General features: G+C 38.5%; 1 protein-coding gene across 3 annotated transcripts in view; it reads right to left on the reverse strand.

The window, feature by feature from the left end:
• LOC123505621 (protein sel-1 homolog 1-like) overlaps positions 1–14,186 on the reverse strand; it is a 217,401-nt gene that overhangs the window by 118,977 nt on the left and 84,238 nt on the right. For 2 of the 3 annotated variants that reach the window (XM_045257157.1, XM_045257156.1), the window contains 2 exons: positions 4,166–4,389; positions 3,773–3,968 (listed from right to left, as the gene is read on the reverse strand). In XM_045257157.1, the coding sequence (XP_045113092.1) occupies positions 3,773–3,968; positions 4,166–4,389 (420 nt within the window). Of the gene's footprint in view, positions 1–3,772; positions 3,969–4,165; positions 4,390–12,164; positions 12,260–14,186 lie in introns of those variants that run through there. The other variant, XM_045257158.1, reaches the window with a different exon arrangement.

Below are 14,186 nucleotides of genomic sequence, written 5' to 3' on the forward strand. Positions count from 1 at the left end.
AATTACAATAAAACTAATTTTGCAGAATTAAGAAAACACTTTGAACAAGCAGACTGGGGTGAAATCTATATATCAGAGAAAACTGAAGACAAGTGGAATGTTCTAATGGAGAAATATAATGAAGAAATAATGAAACATATGCAAATTAAGGAAATATACAAACCTAGACACAAGATGTGAGTTAGCAAGTATGGAAAGAGAAAAAGCTTGGAATAGATGGAGAAGAAATAGAAGTCCAAATCACTGGTTAAACTATGCTCAGAAAAGAAATGAGTACGTCAAGATTCGGAGAATGGAACAGAAAAACTACAAGAAGGATATAGTGGATAAATGTAAGGACCAGCCAAAACTGTTTTACAGATATAGAAGTGGCAAGCTGAAAACTAAAGGAGAAATAAGCAAACTAAACTACAATAAATTTAACAAATTTAATAAGCTTCTACTTAAGAGTGGTTGACATAGTGCAAGAAAGGGATGGCTGGATGGACTTCAAATACCTAGATCTAAAGAAGGTATTTGAAAAGGTCCTGTACAAAATGTTTCTGTGGAAACTTGAAAATGGAGGCCTAAAGGGAAGACTTCCGAAAGTGATGGCTGACTTTCTAGAGGACAGAGAAATGAAAAAATTATAAGAGATAAAAAATCTGCCTGAAGAATCTTAAGTTGAGTTCCACAGGGGTTGGTATTAGCACCAATAATGTTTGCGGCATATGTGAACGATATACCAGAAAATATAGACAGTTACATCAGTCTGTTTGCAAGTGATGCTAAACTAATAAAGAGGGTGATTAAAAAAGAAGATTGTGGGGCACTACAACAGGACTTAAATAAAACAGCATATTAGAATTTGGAATGAGCATTACTTTCCTTACGTCTTCTAATGACACTTATATTTCACAAACACCACCATTTAATTCCACTGGAGTTTGACATCGGAAGTCACTTTCTCTGGTGAACACTGACTGGAAGCAGTTGTTCATCACCCCCACCATATCCTCTGGCACTTCCTACATTTCATTATTGTAGTTTAGTTTGCTTATTTCTCCTTTTGTTTTCAGCTTGCCACTTCTATATCTGTAAAACAGTTTTGGCTGGTCCTTACATTTACCCACTATATCCTTCTCGTAGTTTTTCTGTTCCATTCTCCGAATCTTGACGTACTCGTTTCTCTTCCGGACGGTCTAACCAATGATTTGGTCTTCTATTTCTTCTCCATCTATTCCAGGCTTTTTCTCTTTCCATCCTTGCTAACTCACATCTTCTGTTAAACCACTCCTTGTGTCTAGGCTTGTATATTTCCTTGATTGGCACATGTTTCAATATTCCTTCCTTATATTTCTCCATTAAAATATTTCACTTGTCTTCAGTTTTCTCTGACAAATAAAATTCCGTCCAGTCTGCCTGTTCAAAGTGTTTCCTTAATTCTGCAAAATTTGTTTTACTATAATTGTACCTTCTATTTGTATAGTCTTTGTTTCTTATCTCTTCAAGTTCTTTTTTCAGGCTGAATTCAAGTAATACATGGTCACTTTTACCAAGTGGACTCTTTTATTCCAAGTTATTGAGTATCTCTGGTTCTTTAGTAAATACTAAGTCCAATCATGATGGTTCTTCATTTGCTCTATACCTTGACCTGTCCTTCACCCATTGAGTTAGAATATTGTCTACTGTTAAATTCAATAGTATCTGTCCCCAAGATATTTCTCCTCCCTCAGTTGTCAGGTCTTCCCAAACTATTTCCCTGCAATTAAGATCACCTATCACTGTTATGTTTTTTAAACATTTTCTGGTATCATTAAGCAAGTTCCCATATTCTTCATTTCCCCATGAGTTTGTTCTGAGTGGGACATAAATGATGGCAGTCTCTTTTTCTTTCTCCTTGAATTCTTACTCATGCTTTCACTACTTCAGCATTCCCTTCTCCATAAGTTATTTCATCCACCTGCAGCTTTTTCTTTACAAGTAACATCACTCCTCCTCCTTTTTTTTTGTTTCTCTATTATTCCAAATATTGTAGCTATTTTCCCCAATATCCAACGCTTTAAGTCTTCCATAAAATTCTGTCTACATTAATCCCACAATGTCAGGCTTGTTTTCTCTTAAATAATCATTTAACTCTATTTTTGTCATTTAAATAACATTTGTATTTGTGTATATGACTTTTAATACTCTTCCTCTTCTACAGTAATACCTATTTCCCTTTGGTTCTCCCTCCTTGCGTACTACTTCCTCAGTCTCATGTCTTTGACCCTTCAGTAGTAGCTCATCCTCCTTCTGCTGTTCTGTTTAAGTTTTTTTTTCTTTGGGTGTTTCCCATAGCTGCCTGAGTTTAGCTCTTTGTGAGTGTTATTGTGAGTTGTGTGATGTATAGTTGTGATGATGAAGATAGTGAGAAAAAATTTTTTGAAAAGATAATAAGTCTTATGATATAAAGCAATGATTTAGAAGCATGGCAGTGAGGCATGGGGTGAGGGGAGGGTCTTTGAGGGGAGGGTCTTGGAGGGGAGGTAACATGCATGACAGAGGGGAGAGAAGTGAGGGTTCAAGGTCCAGCTGTCTCCCAATGATACATTTGTTTCTTTTGTCTTCTCTTCTTGAAGTTTCTGATTCTAGTCAATGTCAATATATGCTTGTAAGGACATTATTTCCGATGCTTGGCCATGTACTGTGTAGGGCATGAGTCAGGATATGACGCAACTGCACAAAACATTTAAAAATGGCTTCCCAGTGGGAAGGGTATTTAATTAGCAAAAAATAAACTACACCATCTGATAATTTAGGCTCTAAAGATTCCAAAGAGACAAATGTAATACCAAAATTTCAAATCACCCCAAAATTAGATAAACAAATCCAGCATCAAGTCTTTTTTTTTATCTATTTATTTATTATTTTTTCTCGTATATGTGGAAAGGAGGGGTAATTCGTATATGTTGGACATTCGCCTTTGTTGGACCTACTTTTCCCTCTATTAGTCCAAGTTAACAAGGATCAACAGTAATTAGATGTGTGACGTTGAACTGATATATAGTTAGTCAAATGAAGGAAGAGAGGAAGTTATAATAATTCATACGAGATTCACAGATGGATACATTACATTGGTCAGATATTGTCATCATTTATATGAGATTCATGGATGGGTAACTTGCATTAATTGGATATTGTAAATTACATACCACATAGATGACGAGAGGATGTTGTAATTACTACATGAGATTCAATGATAAAATAAAGCACAGTATTTGGATATTATAATAACGCTATGAGGATATGGTGTATGTCGTTGAGGTGTTATAGAGATACCTTGAAGTAATTCTGATATAAGAATATATAGATCTAAAGAGAAAGTTGAAATTATTGGATTTGAGACAACTATTTTCAGTGGTGAGTTACATTGTTGTATTTGTATACGAAATTGAAGTAATTCTTATGTACAGTTATAACAGGAAATTGCAATGATTTGTAGTGGAAAAGACAACAAAACGAAGTGGTGTTTGTATATTTAACAGCGACACAACAAACATTTCATGTACAGATATTATTTTTGCAACTAAAAATAAAAAATCGTCCCAGAGTTTTATAACCAGTAGCCAGAGAAATTGTGTAACATCATGCAACAGCTTAGATCATGATGTTAAAATAGTATTGTACTCTAACTAAAATTTGAAATTTCACTTGTGCTTTACTTTTAAAATTATGATCCCCAGTCCCTCAAAGCCTAATACATTGAGTAATTATCAAATATTATTGAATCTTGTACTTGTGCAGTACTTACCTGTGTGGGAGACTTTCCGGTAGTAAGTGAGAGCAGTTTCACAGTTGGAAGCCACACTGATTCCGGACCAGTATCGATAGGCTAAAGCCATTTGGGCAAGCTGGCTACCCCCTAGAGCCCCAAAGGTGTAGTGAACCAGAGCTTTGGCCTGACTAGAGTTTTTACCAATGCCAGTAGCAAACATGAATCCAAGACCCTGTACAAAAGGAAAAACAAGGAGCAATTTTTAAGATTTTCTTTGAAATGCAAGTATGTATATAATCTCATGTAAATTCTTGTCCTACACTAACACTATATTCTCCTCCTCAAACTGCACTTAAACTAAAATTAAAATTAAAAAAAAGCTAGGTAGAAAATTGAACACTATAAGTTTAAAACAGTAAAGTTACCTACCATCTGTGCATCAGCATACCCTGCCATGGCTAACTTCTCAAAGATCTCAGATGCCCTGCTGACATTGGGGGAAAGGTGGTTGCCCAAAAGATGGGCCCATGCCACCTTCTGAAGGGCAAGGGGATGACCAAGTTCAGCTGCAGATTGTAACAGAGTGTATGCCTGAGTGCTGTCTTGTTTGGTCTCATTGAGGAGAGTCATGGCTGCTTCATACAAATCCCTTCCTGAGAGAGAGAGAGAGAGAGAGAGAGAGAGAGAGAGAGAGAGAGAGAGAGAGAGAGAGAGAGAGAGAGAGAGAGAGAGAGAGAGAGAGAGAGAGAGAGAGAGAGAGAGAGAGAGAGAGAGAGAGAGAGAGAGAGAGAGAGAGAGAGAGAGAGAGAGAGAGAGAGAGAGAGAGAGAGAGAGAGAGAGAGAGAGAGAGAGAGAGAGAGAGAGAGAGAGAGAGAGAAATCAGTCAAGGACAACATAAAAAAAGTCCCACTAAGTTGTCAGTCCCCTTGCAGGCCTGGAAAAAAAAATAAAAATGAGTTCCACAGTTTACCAGAGAAAAGTATGAATAATTTAAAGTACTTGAATTAGAGTTGGACAGATTAAGAGTGAGAGGAAGATGAAAGAAAGCCTTGTGCAGCAAGGCAGGAGGAGGAGGGGAGGCAGACAATTAGCAAGATCAGAAGATCAGTTAGCAAGAAAAATAGTGATGAAAGGTAACAAGAGATGCAACATTCTGCAGGTGTGAAAGAGGCTGAAGACTGTTAAAGGAGAGGAATTGATAAGATGGAAAGCTTGTAATTCCAGCCTATCTAATAAAACTGTGTGAGTGGAACCCTCTTACATGTGAAAAGTGCTCAATACATGGGCAGATACAGCCTTTGCACAGAATTAGCAGTTGTGGGGGTGAGAAAAACTGATGGAGACACCTCAGAACATCTAACTTCATAGAAGTTGTTTTAGCAAGAGATGAGATATGAAGTTTCCAGCTTAGATTATAAGTAAAGGACAGACTGAGGATATTCAATGTAGAAGACGAGCACGTTTGAGTGTCATTTAAGAACAGGGATAGTTACCTAGAAGGTTGTGTTGAGTTGATAGAGGGAGGAATTGAGTTTTTGAGACATTAAACACTACCAAATTTTCTCTACACCAATCAGAAATCTTTCAGAAATCTTAGAAAGATCAGAGGTCTGGCATTCTGTGGCATTCCTGCATGATCTGTTCATTTTATGAAGGGTTTGGTAGTCTTAGAAGACGGGGAAAAGTGTAGGCTGGTATCAGTGTAGGAATGGATAGGGCAAGAAGTTAAGTTTAGAAGATCACTAATGAATAATACTTAGAGAGTGAGTGACAAGACAGAACCCAGAGGAACACCACAGTTAATAAAAAGATTTAGAAGAAGTGACCATCTACCACAACTGCAAAAGAACAGTTAGCAAGGAACTTGAGATAAAGTTACACATAGAATAGAAACTGTAGGAAGAAAGTTTTGAGAGCAAAGCTTTGTACCAGACTTTATCAAAACCTTTTGATGTAACTAGTGCAACAGCAAAAGTTTTAGCAAAATCTCCAAAAGAGAAAGACCAAGACTTGATAAGGAAAGCTAGATCATCAGTAGAATGGGCTTGAAAAAAAGCCATACTAGCGATCAGATAGAAGATTGTGAAGTAGCAGATGTTTAAGAATCTTCCTATTGGGGATAGATTCAATGACTTCAGACAACCAAGAGATTAAAGCAGTAGTTTGAGAGATTAGAAAGAACAATCATTCTTTTTAGGAAATGGCTGAATGTAGGCAAACTTCCAGCAAGAAGGAATGGTGGAAGTCGATAGACAAAGTTGAGAGATTAGAAAGAACAATCATTCTTTTTAGGAAATGGCTGAATGTAGGCAAACTTCCAGCAAGAAGGAATGGTGGAAGTCGATAGACAAAGTTGAAAGAGTTTAGTCGGGCAAGGTGCAAGTACAGAAGCAATGTTTTTGAGAACAATAGGAGGGACCCCATCAGGTTGTAGTGTGCCTTTAAACTCACCCATTTTCTTCCATACACTCTTAAGTCCTATGCTCTATTCAACCACTGTAAAAGTCATCTTTTCATGTGTTCCTGAATCTATGTCTACTCCCTACATGCTTATTTTACTTTCTTTCACAGAAGTGACACATACATCCTTTTCCTCTTTATTTTCCCTTACACTTGTACATCACAGACAAGTACATACATGCACACCAATACTATTGTAGCATATTATGTTACGAGTTGTTTTTATGTGTGAAGTATTTACAATGACCGGTGATGCATTTTTGACAATAAAACTCAGGGCCGCTAAAAGGCAAAGGCCCATGTCACTACAAGGTGACAATCTATACACACACACATGACAATAAAACAAACAAGGAAGAAAAGTGCTCTGTTGCTTTCCCTTAACTGAATCCATAATGCTTAGCTTTCTAGCTAGGCTTGGGCATAGCAAGCATTTTGAGATATCCTTTCCGAACGCTCTTAATGGACTAACACAGCGAGAAAACTTGTTCTCGTTTGAGCAATACGAAGGACAGGATACCTCACAGGGTGGCCAGTTTCAAGGTCCATAAGCCTTCCAAGAGCCAACTACGGTATAGGGCAAGGACATCACGGATAATAAATGCTAACTAACATTAAGTATATTATGATATGGACATAGATAAATGTATGCCACTTATTTCAAAAGGAACACTTGGAAAATCTGGTACATCTATTGAAGGTTAACCCTTAGAGTACAGAGAGCTGATCTACTTTCCAACTGTTACAGTGCGGAAAAATCACACCTGTCAAAAATGCTAAAAGAAAATTTTTCCTTATAAAAGAATATTTCTCCGTGTTATTCTGAGTACAACAATATAGTTTTCAACATGTTATGACCTCTGAGAGCAAAGTTATTTCATATAAAAAAATTCTCCCCGAACACGTGGCAGAACCTGCCGCCAAGAAATACCCTCCAAGCTCCAATAACACAGCACGCATGCTCTCTCTCTCTCTCTCTCTCTCTCTCTCTCTCTCTCTCTCTCTCTCTCTCTCTCTCCTTTCAGGCATTTGAGTTTGATATAAAAGTAGGAACTTTTGCACGTTCATGTAATGAAAATGCAAACTCAGATATATGAAATGATGTGCAAAACAGGATAAGAAAAAGAAACCACATATTAAAATTACAGGCAACCCCCGCTTAACAAACGGATTACATTCCTAAAAAATCGTTTGTTGTGCAAATTTTCATTAAGTGAACCAATTATAACAAGTTTGACCCCTGACCTAAACTTCCATTGAAAGTAAACAATTTGAGAGTGCATCATAGTACAGTAAAGGGTTTAATGAAAGTAAAAATTATGAAGCTAAACATTTAAGCAGTTAAATTTAAAACTAAGTCATTAAAATGTACACTAATGTATGTATGTAAGTAACTTTATAATGCTGATGATCTTAAATTTATGAAGGGAGGGAGAGTGGAGTGGGAAAGATGCTAGCTGGCAACCTGTGAAATGTAAACAAAAGGCACATCATTGTACCGCTTACAAACTTTTGTACATTTCCACAAGGCTTTCCATTTTATCCATTGCAGAGTCATGAGTTCAGGTGGCTCTTTTAGCTTGCAAGGAAGATACGATCTCACCAGCCTTTTTAATAGAGTCAGCTGACTTGAAAATAGTAGAGACACTAGATGGAGTCAAGCCATGGTTTTCTCGCCTCTCTCGTGTCTGTGAATAATATCCAGCTTCACTTTGAGAGTAAGAGACTTCCTTTTCTTCTAAACAAAGCTAGGTGACATTGCAGGGCTCGTTGCAGGGCGTTTTGGTGGCATGTTGAGTGTGAGATGACGAGCTGTTGCTGGACCTTGTTTTTGTTTTAAAATAGGAGCGGGGATGGGTAGGGGACTGATTGGTGCAGGTTTTGTCCATGAGAGGCGCTGGTGTATTCAAAAGCCTGTTGGCTTGCATGATACGGCGGGGCTTTCAAATTTGAAAAAAATTACCGGGATAAAATTTTGGTAAAGCAAATTTGGTGTTCGTTAAACAAGCAGATGGTAGTAAAAGGAAACGTTCGTTGTAGCGAAATTTCGTTGTGTGAATGTTCATTAAGTGGGGCTTGCCTGTATTGTGAATTTCTATAATAACTGGAATCTGGCAACTCTTAGTAGCAATGAGATTCACATGACTTGGCAACCATTGGTGACACACACCAGCACGTTGCTCGAGGGGAGTACATGAGGAGGTTTATGAATGTCGCTGTGAGGGTTGATCTCTGTCTCCCAGATCACTATCAGAATCACTACTAGAGTCTTCAGTTTCTTCTGTCTCAATAAAAAAAAATCAGTCTTCAATGTCATTACCGAGTAACACTGACATATCACTCGGAGTACCGTTTCCTCCCTCCGGGTCATGGGGGTTGCCAGATGTCACCTCAAAATGAGAAAAAATTACCTATTGTGTGAAAACATATGTCTCAAGGCTCGAGAAGGCAAGCGAGAAAAGATGCCAGATACCTCCACTTGCCCCAGGACCAATAGTGTGGGGGGAAAGATTCAAACGTTTAACGTAGAAAAATCATGATTCCTGGAACGATCCCCGCCTCTCCACAAGCGACGGTACAATCGTCCCAAAACGATCACCGTACGTTATGGGCTAAGGAATGAGTTATGCAGCAGTGAAAGTGACGCAAAGGTGGGATCACACCAGCAATGTTTTTCCATGTTTTTTCAGCACCACTGCTTGTATTCCCAGCATCACTTTGGCTGTTCCTAAGCTACTGCTAGGATGGTGTTTTAGGAACTTCTTGTGTCCTTCTAATGTCAAAATACATTCACAGATTATGTTTGGCAAGTTGGTGTGGCCAAAGAGTGTGGTTATATCCGTGTGAGTTGGCAAAAGCGCATAGACTTAAAAAAATAAATGAATAAATAAATAAATAAAAAATAAATAAAAAAAATAAATAAATGAATGAAAATAAAAACTTGAATAGCAAATTATAAAAAGAATTATAAAACAACATCACTGGTAAATTTTCTGTAAAGATCTTTGCCCTTTAAGTTTCTAACCTTCCCTAATTTCAGCACGACCAACAATTTATTCTAAGTTTACCTGTGCTGGCTAAACCTAACCTAATCAAACTCCAAAGCTCTTAGAATCTTCTCACATCAAAATACATTTATAAGTACAGCCGCCGCAATAGAAAAGTTCCCACTACATTGTTTGTATAAAAACAAGAAAAGTATAACTTGTATTTGTTTTATTGCAGCCTTACGTGTGCATCTAGTACAGGCAACCCCCGTTTAACAAAGGTTCACACAACGAAATTTCGCTACAACGAAGGTTTCATTTTACTACCATCTGCTCGTTTAACGAACACCAAACTCGCTTTAACGAAGTTTTATCCAGGTAATTTTTTTTCAAAATTTCGAAAGCCCCACCATATCACGCAAGCTGACAGGCTTTTGAATACACCAGGAGCTGCTGGTACTAAGGCCTGCCTCAGGAAAAAACCTGGGACACCTATAGAATAAAGATCAAGATCAAGCCTTTCGTGGACAACACGCGCAACACTCACTCCCCAATTAAAACATAACAGCGTCAGCAGCAGCTTGTCTTCCCTAGCTCAACTTACCACCAAAATGCCCTGCAATTGGCTTAGTGTTCATAAGAAGACCAGGAAGTCTCTTACTCTCCAAGTGAAGCTAGATATTATTCACAGACACGAGAGAGGCCAGAAAACTATAGCAGTGCTGGCCACTATCTTGACTCCATATTATACTGTCTCTATTTTCAAGTCAGCAGACTCTATTAAGAAGGCTGGTGAGACCGTATCTTCCTTGCAAGCTAAAAGAACCACCTGAACTTGTGACTCTACAAGGGATAAAATGGAAAGCCATGTGGAAATGTGGTACATAAGTTTTGTATGCAGTACAATGATCCGCAGTTTGTTTACATTCCACAGGTTGCCGGTTAGTGTCTTTCCCGTTTCACTCTTCCTCCCTTCATTAAGTTAAGATCATCAACATTATAAAGTTACATACATATATACATTAGTGTACATTATAATGACTTAAATTAAACTACCTAAATGTTTAACTTCATAATTTTTACTTTCATTAAACCTTTTACTGTACTATGATGCACTCTCGCTTTGCTTACTCTCAATGGAAGTTCAAATCAGGGGTTAAACTTGTTATAATCGGTTCGCTTAACGAAGTTTCGCTTAACGAAGTGTTTTTTAGGAACGTAACCCCTTCGTTAAACGGGGGATGCCTGTATTTAGTTATATTTCATGAAATATTTATATATTTCATGACATTTTAACTGGCTCCACTCTGCCAAAGACTGGTGCTCTACATACAGAGCCTACTGCTGTTCACAGAAACAAATTCCTGTACAATGTGAATGAGTGGTTTGTGGTCCAGTAAGGAGGGCACAAGTCGCCTAAAAAACAGTTATATGTAAGCTGGTACCAAGGAAACATTGCTCATGTGAACTGCACTTAATACCATAGTTTCTAGTGGTCTAAGCATAGATGTACGTATGTACCTATAATATTCACCATCTGGCAACTCAATTCATCTTCCCTTCCTTACCCTCCACTGCTTCTAGTGATTCCACCACCTCTACCACGCGCCTTACTTTTATACGTCAGGTCTCTAGCCATGTTACAGGAAGACAACTTTTTGAATGAGAGTGGTATCAGAACAGGAGAGAGAGAGAGAGAGAGAGAGAGAGAGAGAGAGAGAGAGAGAGAGAGAGAGAGAGAGAGAGAGAGAGAGAGAGAGAGAGAGAGAGAGAGAGAGAGAGAGAGGATACAAGGGGCCTGTTTTCTATTGCTCTAGCCAAGGCCCACTGAACACGATCAGACGCAAGGCCACGTAAACTGATGATACTACCTCATTCAACCTGTGATATTTTGGTAACCATGACATCTAGAGACTTCTGGTTTTTTGCATTGCAAAGAGGAAGAGTTGCTTGTGGGCAGAACACTCGTTTATTGAATTTCTAAGTGTAATCAGTATGTGAATACAAACTATTTTGTGTTTCTTGCCGAACTTTTACTTTTGGGACTCATGAGTTCACAAAACATAAGAAAAAATACACACTGCCGAGGAGCACAGACACATGCATGCATAAAGGATAAACAATGATAAATAACGTGGGCTGAATGTTCAGGTGGACACGGGTAGCCGAGCAATTGCTGCGCCACCTACCAATGGCTATTTGTATATTAAAACATTTTTGTATTCCAATGCGTAAATTATGAAATTTTTCGTCATATATAAAAAAATTGTATGTTGGGGCGATCATATCTGTACAAACATAGACAACTCTAAGATACAACAGCCGCATGCCTTTAACCCTTAACGTACAGTGATCGTTTCGGAACGATTGTAGCGTCACATGCGGAGAGGTGGGAATCGTTCCGGGAATCCTGATTTTTCCGCGCTAAACGTTTGAATCTTTCCCCTTCACTATTGATCCTGGGGCGAGTGGAGGTATCTGGCATCTTTTCTCGCTCGCCTCCTCAAGCCTTGAGACATATGTTCCCTCACAATAGGTCATCTTTTCCCATTTCAAGGCAACATCTGGCAACCCCCATGACCCAGAGGGAGGAAACGGTACTCCGAGTGATATGTCAGTGTTACTCGGTAATGACATTGAAGACAGTGATTTTTTTTATTGAGACAGAAGAAAGTGAAGACTCCAGTAGTGATTCTGATAGTGATCTGGGAGACAGAGACCAACCCTCACAAACCTCCTCACGTAGCCTACTTCCCCTCGAGCAATGCGCTGGTGTGTGTCACCAATGGTTGCCTCTACAGGACTGTGCTTGTCGGCCAAGTCACGTGAATCCCATAGCTAATAAGAGTTGCCAGATTCCAATTATTGTAGAAATCCACAAAACTTGTAATATGAGGTTTCTTTTTCTTATCCTGTTTTGCACATCATTTCATATATCTGAGTTCACATTAGAACAATTCAGTGCACGCGACTATACTTACTAGTTCTGTAGTGGTGCTCTGCTTTTTCACACATATTATTGCATGAAAAAAGGCTCTCACTGACTTCTCAGTGAGCACAGTGGTGTATGAATGTCCTGTGAAGGAAAAAACAGGAACATTTATGGAAAGTGTTGTCGACAGATAGAAAAAAGTGAAAAGGAGTAGAAGACTCCAAGATGGCGGAGAAACATGCCATTTCAGCATTATTACCTTCGTCCTGTTATAGGTGTAGCTCTGATTCTGGAGACCCAGCAAAGTTCATTAAGTGTTGTCTGTGTAACCGGTGGGTTCATACAAAATGTGTGAATTTGGCAGGGATTAAATCTGAAAATATCTGCAACGTGAGGTATGTATGCGATGTTTGCTTCACTGAGATGTCAGCTCTGAAGAAATTCATCAATGATGTTGAGGAATTTAAGTCTGATTTGAAGAGCATTACTGCTAAAACTGAGAAGATGATGGAAATAGTTAATAATAAGATGGCAAGAATGGAAGAGATAAGTATCAAGGTCGATGAGGCAACAGAAGGCTTGACGGGGGTCACTGGATCACTGACTGCTGACTCAGAACATTCCATGTTTTAGCAGGACATGAAGAGGAAGAGGAGGATGAAAAAGAACCTGCTTGTTGTAGGGGTTATTTCAGGATTCTGAAGCAAATCTGAAGAATGAAGTTTCTCATGCTTTGGATGGAATGCAAAGTAATGATACAAAGTTTGCTAATGATGGCAAAAAAAATAGTGATGAATTTTACCAATGAGAGTCTGAGAAATAAGGCAGCCCAGAAAATGGAGAATGTTGAAAAGTTAACAACTAAATCTGTTCAGAAAACTAAACCCAAGATAATGCTATGTAATGTCCATAAGGAAGAGACTAAGGAGGGTATCCTTGATACAATCATTGCAAGAAATGACTACCTTCAAGCAGTTCCTGATATCAAGTCAAAGATTGAGAATATTTTTTGCAAACCAGCAGCAGGGGGCACAGTTCATTACATCATGAAATGTGATCTAATGATAAGACGGTTGTTGCATCAGCATCAGGACAGGATTAAGCTTGAATGGGGAATTTACCAGGTTCGCGACAGGTATCATGCACCTATCTGTTACCATTGTCAAAGGTATGGTCATACTGAGGCAAACTGCAATGCCAAGAAAAATGGTGAGGATCCCATTTGCTTTAAATGTGCAGGCAACCACAAGTCCAAGGATTGCACATCTACAAAGAAGAAATGCATAAACTGTGTGAGGTTTAAGAAACAGAATACTGACCACTCAGTGAATAATAGTTGTGTTGTGTTGGAAAGTGAGATTGACAGGATCAGAAATATTACAGATCATGGCTACTAATGCTGTGAGCTCTATGTTGAAATGTGGTTTATTAAATGTTCAGTCAGTTGGAAACAAGACAATAGAAATCAGAACTTTAATTAATGATGAAAATCTGGATATTCTTGCTTTGACTGAAACATGGCTGAGTGAATATGATACTGCAAACACGATGCTAACCCATACAGACTACATGAGCCAAGAAATAACTTTGACATGGGATGTAAAGCATGTGCAAGATGCGCACCAAGGATTTACAATAAACTGCCGAGTGATATCAAAGGTTGTGCCAGGATCGATATCTTTAAAAAGAAATTGAAGACATATTTGTTCAAGGAAGTTTATGACTTTATTGGCATGGAAATCAAAGACAATTATAGATGCTAGTTGTTTTTGAGGGAGGCTCTGCTGAACGCTGCCTCGCAGTGGAGTGGAATCTTTGAACAAACACCACAAGTAACAAGTAACATTTTCTTGACATGAAAGTGCTAAAGTTCCTACTTTTACATCAAATTAAAATGCCCAAAAGGAGAGAGAGAGAGAGAGAGAGAGAGAGAGAGAGAGAGAGAGAGAGAGAGAGAGAGAGAGAGAGAGAGAGAGAGAGCACATGTTGTGTTATCGGAGCTTGGGGGTATTTCTTAGCAGCGGGTTCTGCCATGGGTTCAGGGAGAATTTTTTTATATGCAATAACTTTG

This window comes from Portunus trituberculatus, chromosome 18 (genome assembly GCF_017591435.1).
Source record: "Portunus trituberculatus isolate SZX2019 chromosome 18, ASM1759143v1, whole genome shotgun sequence".
In the NCBI taxonomy this organism is placed as follows: domain Eukaryota; kingdom Metazoa; phylum Arthropoda; class Malacostraca; order Decapoda; family Portunidae; genus Portunus; species Portunus trituberculatus.